Consider the following 11,372-nt stretch of genomic DNA (forward strand, 5'->3'; position numbering starts at 1 on the left):
CTGTATGTGATTTGGTTGTTGATTGGTTCTACAAATGTGGGGGAAATCAAAGCTTGCTTTTTTTAGTTTGACCCAGATCCGCACTAAACAACAGGTTTGCGTTACGCTTTGGTATTTGATAAAAAAGTGCAACATGTCCCAACCCGCGTCATCCTTCATCCCTTTCCTTCGCTCATCCTATTTACCCTTTCATCTCCTTTCTTGATATACGGTTTTTCTTTTTTATTCTTTTCCAAAAAAATCGCTGGCGATATATTTCTGCATGACCGTTACTTCTTCACTTCATCTCGACCCTTCCATGTCACGGAAAAGAAAACAGCAAGAGTTTAGCAGTTGGTCGGATTTCGTCAATTCTTTACCGAGCTCTCCGTCCGCTACCACGGCTACGGCTTCCGATTACATCTTTCCAATGGATGGTTTTAATCTGGATTCGCTGTTTCCGACCAACCTTGATCTGCATCCTGGGTCGACCTCATTGTCCGAAGAAACGGAAGGAGGATCTGCATCGAGACGTCATTCAGTGGCCGTAGGCGAACTAAATTACCATTCCTTTGACACATCCAAGCAAGAAATGGATCTGACACCGTTGTGGGATTCTAATATGCAACAGTTTCTCGACCACTCCTTTCGCTCGGATTGGATGCCTACTTTTCCTGCCAGTGGCGAAAATACCCTGCAAACATCGTCGCGACCCCTGCACCGGCGTGCCATGTCACTGCGTCCTGATATATTATTAGCCTACCCTTTATCAACCATCACCACCTCGTTCGAGTCCAACAGTTTCCTAGAGACACTTCAATCGGATGAGACCACTTCCACTCAGGATCCTTGCCACATGTTGGGGACCCCTTCGTCAGCCTCATCCTCCTCATGCAGCAGCAACAGCATGAATATCAATCTCTTTTCTCAGAACATCTCCAATGAGTTTCTGCAGCTGGCAAACAGAGAATTTATGCTGGATATGGAAACCGTGACGCCGTCAGCAATTTCAAACGGACCGGACAATATGTTAACCATGACTAATTGGTTCATGCCCGATCAACAGCAGCAACAAACACAACACGACGCACATCAGTATCAGCAACCACAACAACAACAACAGCAGCAGCAGCAGCAGCAGCAGCAGCAGCAGCAGCAGGAAATGCCTGAAAATATGCAGCCCAAGCCGAAAAAAATGCGACGCACAAGCAAGGTCATACCTTCTCCGAAACAGCGCTCATCTACGCCTACCTCACCAGCACATACCAGTATTTCCTCCCACTCCTCATCCTCACCATCTCCTCCCGTTACGCCTGTTGGCTATGAATCATTCAATAAATCCGCTGATACCGACCATTCCACCATCATTGCCGATTTGTCTGATAACATGCGCGTGACCCCAAATAGCATGGCTACTGCACGCACTTTACATGCTACCCACATGGATGGCCCGCTAAAACAATTAGTACAGCAGTACTTGATGACAGGAGCTGGTGAAAAATCGGTCACGATCCTTACCAGCAAGGTTGCACAGAAAAGTTACGGAACCGAGAAAAGGTAACATCGTGGGCAACGCACCGAAACCTGACCAACCGAATTTTATTTGATCTCTGAAAATTTGGCGTTCCTTGATTTTTTTTTCTTCTTTTTGGGAAATAGATTCCTTTGCCCACCACCAACAACGATACTCAAAGGGGCGCATTGGTGGACCTCATCTGCGGAAGCCGGTGGCGCATCATCGCATAAAAATTATTATTCATCATCTCGAATGGTGAGCGGTCCTAAACTGACGATCCAGATTTCCGGCGAATCGATTCACCATGGTGGTAATATTGAATGGTACACAGCCTCAGGTGCCATTGTGGACAATTCATCTCCGCTTATTTCATCTGGCGAAGGCGATGGGATCTCGGGTAAATGTGTCTCCAAGCATTTGCACATCAATGATGCCGATGAGAAGCGGAAGCGCGTCGAGGTCTTGGTCAACGTGCAGCTGGGGGATGGGTCGTATCTCGGGATTTTGCCAAGCAGAGGCATCAAGGTGATCAGCAAACCAAGTAAAAAAAGGCAAAGCGTGAAAAATATGGAATGTACGTCATCCTCTTGGCTCTTTTTTCTTGGGTCTTCCATGTCAGTAAATGAATCAATGTCAGCTCACCCCCATCACTTGTTTTTTCTCTAGTATGCATACATCACGGCACGACGATTTCCTTGTTCAATCGCATTCGGTCACAAACCGTTTCGACAAAATATCTGGGTGTTTCCAGTAATGGACAGCAGCACCCGTCGGCCATCAAAGCGGGAAACAATACCTGTTTCGTGGCTCGTACAGGATCCTGGGATCCGTTTATCATTTGGGTTGTCGATCCGACACGTAATCCAGAAACCTCTTCCCCTCCACCTCCACAGTTTTCAAACGCGCCATTCCCTCCTCCTGCCATTGCTCTTCAAACCAACCCGCAGCAACAGCCGCTCCCCGTTCACTATAACCAGCCGGTTGTCCTGCAATGTGTTACTACGGGTTTGGTGAGCCCGGTGATGATTATCCGAAAAGTCGATCGTGGCAGCCTTGTCCTGGGAGGGAACCAGGTCAACGATTTATCGTGTGTGACAGGTGGCGAATACGGCGACGAAGCGATAGGAGACCCTGTATCACAATTGCACAAAGTGGCCTTCCAAATAGTACAGGATGCGTCGGTGGGCGCCAATCATCAGCATGCGCAGTACGAAAACGCAACATCGGCAGGCACAGCCGAACCGCATTTACCAAAGACATCCAAACCGAGTGCGTACCTTGCGTGCTTGAATGACGTAGTGGGCATGCATAAAGTGCTAGGAGGTCGTACAATGAACGGACGCGTTGCCGACCTTCAGCGGACCAGTGACGACTTGGCCAGCAACGCTCCGGACACTTTATCCGGCCCTAACAAAGGATCGTTACAGCGTCGTAGAACCAGTTCACAATCAGACATTAAGCCTTCGAAGCGCCGAGGAAGTTTAATGGAAGGCCGTCGCGGAAGCATAGCTAGTGGATGTCCTCCAAGTGGCCATGACGGTGCATGCTGGACAGAAGACGTATCGGATGCGGCTACGTGGACTATTGTTGGAACCGATTCGGCACAGTACACATTTTGGACACCAACACCTCATGATTCTGCGCATGGTCTTATGTCATTCTCCGGAGACGATGCGTCTCCTTCCTACCCTATTTTCCCTTTCCCTGTGGTGGAGTCGACTGCTGGCGGCGACAATTCTTTATTACTGACAGGCGAACATTTGACACGGGATCTGTCGGTATGGTTTGGCGATGTGAGGGCACCCCGCACCGAGCACAAGTCCACCCAATCCATCCGTTGCATTGTACCAGATACAGAAACATTAATGTCAAGCCCTATCACACTCTTTGATCCCATTAGCGGCTGCAGAAAATTGCCGATCCTTTTAGTACGAGGAGATGGCGTTGTATATAATACCGAATTATTCCACATAATTCAGGGCTGTATGACAGTTTGATCATCCAATCAGCTCGATAATTTAAAACAAAAGGGCACAGCACGAGTATGAGACTTTAATCGTCGTCAAAATCTGTTTTTATCGGTGCTAGCTCATGTTCTATATGCATCAATAAAGTCGACCTTGTTGTTAGTCGTACATAGGTAGAGGATATTTCTTCAGAGTAAAGTATGTATCATGCATGCTACTGTAATATTGTACGAATCGTGTCAGGAGAATTTCCTTTTTACCAAAGGATAACCCAATGGAGGCGGCAAACTAAAAACCAGTCGCCGCGAGCTAAAAAACAGCCACATGGTGTTCCTTTTCATCATATGGATTTGGCAGCTACTTTCGCTTGGTGTTATTTATTCATTCAAAGATGTTGGATGTGAGGTTATGGAAAAGTTCAATGGAAGGGGAGAGCTTTCTGTAGAGGGCTATTGTCAATGTCAATCTGGCATTCTTCTGTAGCATTATTTAATTTGACTTTTGTCAGTAATATGTGAGCCGTCTTACATAATATGCTTCGATCTGTGTAGCTCATAAGGTGACTATTGTTTCATCCATGGGAAATCATTATATTTTGTCCCCAATTTTTTTTGGTTTTCTTTCTTTTTCCGTTTGCCTGAAAAGCCCTCACTATTATTGCATCTTCACCCGCATCCATCATCCAGACTATGGTTTATCCCGCGTGTATCTGTAACCGGTCAAGTCGATTTCTGTAAATATCAAAAAGGTACCTTTTGTGTGATGTGACTAACCGTTCTTACAAGAAACACTTTTACCTGTCATTTTTCTCTATTCTTCTTTACTTTTTGGTTTTCTCTCCCGTTTTCTTTTCGCCTGTCAAGCCATCTATCCCTCTAAATCTTTCTACTTCGTTCGCGCACCAAATGTGGCCAATCCAGGTTTTGTCGTCAAAGGGCATCGTCGTTGGTGTGACTCTCTTTTCATCGGTAACGCTTACGCGTCCTCCTCAGGTTCCCCTTCTTTGGATTGCTGCCCGTGCTATCGCCTTCGATATTTCTTCCCGACCATTTTATTTTGTAGTTTGTAGTTTGTAGTTTGTAGAATGTATATTTGTATTTTAATTATAGTCTTCTTGCAGTCTTTTCCTTCCCACAGGGTTTTTAGGGGGTTTTTACAGACGAACCCATTGTTTTACTTTTTTTTTATATTTGTAACGTTTCTTTTTTTTCGGTCGGGAAGCTCTCGATATCTGCTGCATCGAATAACAAAGGTAAAATATCTTGACGACATTTGAATCAGTCAAAGAGCTTACTAACTCATTTTTTAATACCCAACATTCCCACACATTTTTGTAGATCTATCATAACCTTGGGCGGGACAGAACGGAGGGGGTCAATAAGTGCTGCTTTGTTCATTACAAGTGTTTCATGGTATGCCAGAGTATTGACATTAATATACCGAAGTTCCATCAAGAGTCTCGCCCAGGTTATGCCGTATTGCGTTAGGCTTTTTGTCTGACGAATGTCACTCATGTAAGGGGGTGACGTCCAGTAGCAGGTGGCATCCATTGCGCAGCGGGTGTGCGGCTTGTTAAGGAAAAATATCTTTAATTAATAATCCAACCTTTGTTCATTTCTTTTTATTTTGATATCTGTACCTACAGTTCTTTGAAAAAGGTTTCCTTGTACAACATCCATCAAAGCGTTGGCTGGCGCGAAGAGTTCTTGCAACCGGTGCAGGAACTCGTAGCTCTTGTCCACAGGAAAAGCCACTTTTTCTTTTATCCGCGAGATACATTTTATTTGTCAGACAGAAGACGATGCGCTTGAAGTTTATGCTTACGTCCAAGAAAGCTTTTTTTTATGGTCGTTCCTTTTATAAAATGACAAAAACACAAGAAGCAACTAAAATATATCGCGAGTGCTTCGAATTCATACTTTGGATCGTTGTCATTTTTATGTTGTTCATGCCACCAAGTCTAAGTAACGCTCAGCAAATCGCATTATATCAAGCAAAGCAGATCCATACAGCTTACATCAACAATGTTAAATGTCATTTTGGGCAGCATTTTGCGAGGCCTTGTCAATCCCCTTCTCGACTTCAAAAACCGATGTAATAATCTGGCCTATCGCAAAAGAAACATCAGCAAGTCTTTCGAAGGGAGTTTTAAGAGTATGCAAACCAATTCTTGCCAATAGAAATATTGCACATTACCTCATCGCTTCAAAGACACTACCATTACTTGCAACTCATTTTTTTATTGATATGCTTCGACTTATCAATTTACTAAAGAAAGCATTTTTACTTCGGCATGAAAGCATCATTTGAAAACCTTTTTTTTTTTTTTTTTTTTTGCATTAATCGATTATTTTGCTTATTTTCTCAACGAGGTTGACGCTCCTTCGCTTAAAACACTGAGATTTAGCGTGCGTCAGCAGAATTGGTAAATATTACGTCGCAAACCGTAATGTCAATCATGAAATATAATACTCTATGTATACTTGAGTAGCATCTCATGAATTTAATTATCTTCACGCGGGACAATGTCCGATCTATTGTCTGAAATGCCTTTTGTTGAAGTCTGGAGTTCGCAAAAGCATTAAACAAAAGGAAGTTCTTGGCTCTGTGATGGGCAAATTGCATTCATTACGCTGAGCTTTAAATGTCCAGGATAGTTTTGTGTGCTCCCTGGATTGTGTCAAAACCTTGTCTCGACTAATGTTGCACAACAATCATCACATATTATTGGGCATTTTCCCATTGTAATCGATCCACCTTTTTCACCTTTACTTTTCTTTTTCTTGGTTTTTCGCTGTGAATCCCTCATTGCTGTATAACGAATGGCGAGTATGCACTATGTGTCCACTTTCTTAGGCACTTTGCTGGCCACGGTCTATGCGGCTCCGGTAGTAGCAGGTAAGAGCGCTGGGAAAACTACAATTGATCATAAAAAAATTATTTACTCATTTTTGGAGACATGGCTTTACCGTCCAAACTTTCTGCTTTTTCCTTTATTGTTTTTTCGGTATGTTCATTAATTTGCAGCATAGTCAACGATAATGTTCTGATTCACTATTTTGGTATTTTGCTTTAGCATGGAAAAAAGCACCCATATCCAGTTCCTCAGTCGCATCCATCGCTTCATCTTCCACTTCCTTATCTACTTCTCCGTCCCCTTCTCCTTCTCCTTCTTCTTCTTCTTCTTCTTCTTCGGCATCAATGCACATTGTTTCCGGCTCTGTATATCATCTCACGGCTACTGGCAAAAGCACTGATCTTGATGATCTCAACTTTTCGGACCTGTTTGGCTCAACAACGCCTACAACAACTGATAGCCGTTCTTTCGCAACTTCAACCTCTGATTGTCAAAGTATGAAAAAGATGAGCTATGGATTTACATACAAGACATAAGAATAAGCTGACAATATACCCTGTTTGAATAGCATGCACAAGTCCCACTGTGATGGAAACTGGGGCACCCGTCTCCACGTCCACCCATGTTTCGAATGATAAACTTCCGAGTGGATTGAGCAAAAGGCAGCTGGGTGCTATTGTCGGAGGATCGGTGGGTGGAGTCCTTCTTATATCAGTGATTGTATTGCTCATCTACTTGCGGCGGCGCAAACCAAAATTTGAGCGTGGACGAGGCATCACCCCCTCGATGGTATTCAGCGACACAGGCAGCAAAGGCAACAGTTCATCTCTTTCCGTGAGCCAACGCCACAGTACTTACTCGTTTACCACTCCCGAAGCGGCCTTTGGATCGCACAACTATACCCCCACGAATCCATCTCGAAACACGACCGCAGCATTGGATAGAATGTACAATATTAAGCGATACAATACCACCCGCGAAAGTGAAGCAACCCTGAACGGGGCACGGCTTTCGAAATACAACTATCTTGCTCAAGCACTATCGCAGATGCGTGCCTCTTCGTATGCAGTGGATGGAAACCAACAATTGGTGGTCCCCGACATGACCCATCAGCGTTCGCCCAACCACCGAGAGCTGGATTTTCAGGCGGCGCTATCCTCGCCTTCATCCCATAAGCAACATGCATCCTCTCGCGAACTCCCTTTCAGCAGTATGATCAATAATCACCGAGTCGAATCTACAGCAAGAGCAACCAATCCGGCCTCCTCTCACCCCATGCCACCTCGTATCACCCTGCTAAATGATAATAACGAGTGCGAGGACATTTTGAACCCAGAGAACGGTATTTACGATCTCCATCGATCACCACTGTCTGGCAATTCGGAAATGGCATCAATATCCAGAAATACAAGGCACGCACCCGCCCTCTCCTCCGCGGAAAAACCCTATACTTATTTTTAGTCAATTACATCGTAAATAATGTCTTCTCTCCCGCTGTCCGGAAAAGGCGTCCTTGCTTTCCTCTTGCGCTTTCAACAGCGCACTCTCCTATGTGAATAGTCCTATTGTACACTATGTTCCTATTATCATTGATTTATTTATCTATGTTACACAATACTACGCTTTTACGGCTATACTAAAACCTGGAGATCCAAAGGTTGCTTTCCTAATTACTTGTGCGCAATTAAGCTGTGTTGAGTGTAATGAGCTATTGTTAGCTTGATTAACGCTGTTAAAAAACACGTATTAGTGTCCATACAATGAACTCTCTTTCTTTCTTTTGAAAGCCAAGCGTCACCGGACAGCAGCGGACACCAGGTGAGGCAAATTCCCAAAATAGAAATTCTTTTTTTTTTTTTTCCAGTAACGCAGAGTTCACTCCTCTATTATGCTGTTAGAGTTATCGTCTTATCACATTGTTTGGTTACAAGCAACACCTGCCATAGCTGCTCTTTACTACCATACGCATTTGGTAAAAACACACGCGTTGTATTGCCCCGACGATCTCACTTCGTCCCACGAGCCCATTCACACTCGAGCATTAGCACGTAATATTCTGAAAGTGCTAGATTCTGTAAGCGATCCCAATATTAGTGTCCTTGTATCCTACACTAACACGTTCAGTGCCAAGAACGATAGACATGTAGCACTTCATTTTATGCAGCCATGTCCAGAAACCAAATCTCAGGATCTACTACGATTCCTCTACAGGAGTCGTCCTACCTTAAAAGTGCGCAACTTGATAATACCTTCCACGGCTATCCAAGCTAGTGTTACGCACGGTTGGGCCACGGGTCTCTTAACCGCTTGTCCAAACAACGACACGGTTGCTTTATGGCACAGACGATGTGCCATACCTTATGACTCGTCCTACGTGACCCCGTTACCTGTGAATGATATCCATGGAAAATTACAGCGGCCGATGGAATGCTCCACTTACTCAGATAACTTCATCTTATCTCACCATGCATTCACAAAAAAGGTCCGGAAAAATCAAAACGGATATGAGAGAAGCCTGCTTATATCGACTGTTGCATAGGCACTGTTTGTCAAGCTTCATGATGGCATGGTGTCGTCATTTTCACTAGCAGACGGCTTATTGTTCCAACCCGCTTTTTTGCATGTTATTCAGGGATGGATCGACGCTGCCATACAGCTGGATAATGCCAAGTAATGCTGATGAGGCACCTGATTTCGCAGGCAACATAGACACTGACGCTTCATTTACGATAGTACCCTTATCTTCATGATCGATGAACGTACGTTATTTGGTCATATTCCGAAATTTCAGCGACTATCAAAGCAACAGTACGTTCTGTGATCTAATAATAGTCGAGTGAAGCATTATTTTCTCAACAAAGGATAGGCAAAAAGAAACCTTGGAACAATATCGCTCGGAATTGCATGCTTACATACAAATCCTGGCCTCCGAAGTTCCGATCTACTTGTATTGCCTTGATTATAGCCATGAGACGATGGCGCCTTTAGAAGAAATGTTGGCCTGGTAATTATGGTTTAGTTATACACAGCTCCTCATAACTCATCGCCAGATCGTAGGTTACAGCAACGGCATCACTTGTGTCTTTCGCGCTCCGTTTTTGCTGGCTGGACAGAGGATGCGGAGTGTCTTAAGAACAATGACACCAAGCAGCTTGTATCTTCAATGCATATCATATGCTTAGATCGCGAAGCAAATCATGACCGCACCAAATGGAAGAAGAATTTGTAAGCCATATACACTTACCTGGATCATATCTGGCTTTTCCGCTGAATCTTTTATTCACAGTTTAAAAATTCTATCCGATCAAGGACAACGATCATTAGATGCGACTCAATGCATTTCTCCGCAACGCTTATAGTAAGTAACTCAACTATAGCGTTCACCTATCACATGCTAACCGTAATTGAAAGTGACGGTGTAGCCGTTCCGGAAACAACTTTTGCAGTGCCTCTGCTGATGCCCGACGGTGACAGCTTGGTGAGAAGAGAAACTCTGCAGGATGTGGGGGAGCATAGCGTGATCGCGTCGGTAAGTTATTTTCATGTTACCATGATTTATGATAATTAATTGTCGTGTTTAGAAACCATCTATTTTTAGCCAATGGATACAGCGAATGAAAATAGAAGACCAGGAGGAGATTAATAACCCTGCAAAATCTGTCGTTTCAAAAGCAGTGACTGAAGAAGATGACTCCATCAAACAATATGCCGAGAATCTGAACAATGAAATGATTAAGCGGTACATCAACAATGCAGGAGCTTATACACGTGGTGAAAAGATCTTGGATACGTTGATGCAATTGCGCTTCACAGACAGCGTTCGTAATAGTATCAAATTAGCGGCTCACGCAAAGGGCACCGCTACCGCACCGTACATCATCAACATGACGCTCCGCAAGTCTTCCAGTGTGGACGAGACACAAATTGATCAGGGGCACTGCTCTTGCCCTGTCGGACGGAATGGTCGTTGCAAACACTGCGTTGCGTTGTTGCTACAATTGATGCAGGATCCTACAGCTTTTGTTCCTGATACCTCGGAAGCTTCGAGTTCGGTCTCACAAAGTTATATGCTCAGCAGTCCATCCACAGCAGCTACAAAGACTACACCTCAGGAAGCTAGCCTTTCAGAGGAAGCGACGGCGAGCCCATCCAGTCGAAGTGCTCGACGGGCGCTACCATGGGCATCACAAGGAGAAGCCGAGGAGAAAAAACCCAAAAAATCACGGAAGACCGAAAAATCCCCAAAGACAATCAACGCAGAGCAATCTGAGCCCGAGGAAAAAAGACCCAAAAGAGCACGAAAGACCGGAAGATCCCAGAAGGCAACCGATACAGAACGATGCGATCGCTCCGATGACGATGAGGACATTCCTGTTGCTAAGAAACGCCCGAAGCGATCGAAGGTGACTGAAGATTTGCCGACTATCTCATCCAAAGAATCGATAACAGAGAAAGAGGCGAAGCCCGCGACGAATGTAAGCAAAGGGCGCATTGTCCCCGTGATTTTTTAAAGTTTTGTGGTGGTTTGCTAATGATGCGACACAGACTGTGGAGGATGAGCCGTCGTCAGTCATCCTAGCGCCAGACAGTGATGCCGAAACAGATGATGGGTTGGGCGACAGTTTTACTGAGTATATAATCCCGACACCCACCAGGGAAAGTCCAGAAGAGCCAAAGAAACAAGACAACAAGAATGCCGGACCGACGGCTGTTCATGATACCACAAATATCGAGCGTTTGGACAATAACTTTTCTTCAGATTCAGACGATGAGTCACCGAGTGCAAGCAATGAAAAGTTGAAGGGATTGAGTACGGCCGATCTATTCGATGAACTGGACCTATAGCGAATACAATCTGTATAGTATCACTTCAATTTAGAAATTTTCATAATTTCGCACTGTTGGTTATTCAAGATGTGACGCTATTTGCATTGATGAACTGGTCGTGATGCTATGCAAACAGTTTAATGAGAGTATTTATTTTCCTGCTGCCATTGAAGCTATTGGTAGTTTGATGATGCAGTACATTATTTGATGCTTTGTCTTTAGAATG

The 11,372-nt window shown here is 44.4% G+C and overlaps 5 protein-coding genes across 5 annotated transcripts; all 5 read left to right on the forward strand.

Moving 5' to 3' along the window:
- Nucleotides 1–1,420: 1,420 nt before the first annotated feature.
- Nucleotides 1,421–3,492, forward strand: BYT42DRAFT_491059 (beta-trefoil DNA-binding domain-containing protein; the record flags this gene model as incomplete). The annotated part of the gene is made up of 3 exons (XM_051564047.1): nt 1,421–1,536; nt 1,639–2,069; nt 2,162–3,492. The coding sequence occupies 3 exons, from the start codon at nt 1,421–1,423 to the stop codon at nt 3,490–3,492; spliced, it is 1,878 nt and encodes a 625-aa protein (XP_051426089.1).
- Nucleotides 3,493–5,357: 1,865 nt separating this feature from the next.
- On the forward strand, nt 5,358–5,561 carry BYT42DRAFT_559567 (uncharacterized protein; the record flags this gene model as incomplete). Its single annotated transcript, XM_051567134.1, has 1 exon — nt 5,358–5,561. The coding sequence occupies exon 1, from the start codon at nt 5,402–5,404 to the stop codon at nt 5,558–5,560; it is 159 nt and encodes a 52-aa protein (XP_051426090.1). The 5' UTR covers nt 5,358–5,401.
- Nucleotides 5,562–6,170: 609 nt separating this feature from the next.
- BYT42DRAFT_559569 (uncharacterized protein) lies at nt 6,171–8,191 on the forward strand. Its single transcript, XM_051567135.1, has 3 exons — nt 6,171–6,360; nt 6,551–6,814; nt 6,888–8,191. The coding sequence occupies exons 1-3, from the start codon at nt 6,285–6,287 to the stop codon at nt 7,778–7,780; spliced, it is 1,233 nt and encodes a 410-aa protein (XP_051426091.1). The 5' UTR covers nt 6,171–6,284; the 3' UTR covers nt 7,781–8,191.
- Nucleotides 7,948–9,621, forward strand: BYT42DRAFT_229251 (uncharacterized protein). The gene is made up of 8 exons (XM_051562611.1): nt 7,948–7,976; nt 8,070–8,393; nt 8,451–8,801; nt 8,859–8,989; nt 9,053–9,127; nt 9,186–9,323; nt 9,370–9,544; nt 9,606–9,621. Coding segments are annotated over exons 2-7 (882 nt in total). The 5' UTR covers nt 7,948–7,976; nt 8,070–8,207; the 3' UTR covers nt 9,371–9,544; nt 9,606–9,621.
- On the forward strand, nt 9,472–11,347 carry BYT42DRAFT_229294 (uncharacterized protein). The gene is made up of 5 exons (XM_051562612.1): nt 9,472–9,544; nt 9,606–9,677; nt 9,742–9,848; nt 9,901–10,794; nt 10,865–11,347. Exons 2-5 carry the CDS (start codon nt 9,644–9,646, stop codon nt 11,162–11,164), a joined length of 1,335 nt encoding a protein of 444 aa, XP_051426093.1. The 5' UTR covers nt 9,472–9,544; nt 9,606–9,643; the 3' UTR covers nt 11,165–11,347.
- The last annotated feature ends 25 nt before the right edge of the window (nt 11,348–11,372 follow it).

The sequence above is a fragment of the Radiomyces spectabilis genome (genome assembly GCF_025331425.1).
Source record: "Radiomyces spectabilis strain NRRL 2753 chromosome Unknown BYT42scaffold_3, whole genome shotgun sequence".
Lineage (NCBI taxonomy): Eukaryota > Fungi > Mucoromycota > Mucoromycetes > Mucorales > Radiomycetaceae > Radiomyces > Radiomyces spectabilis.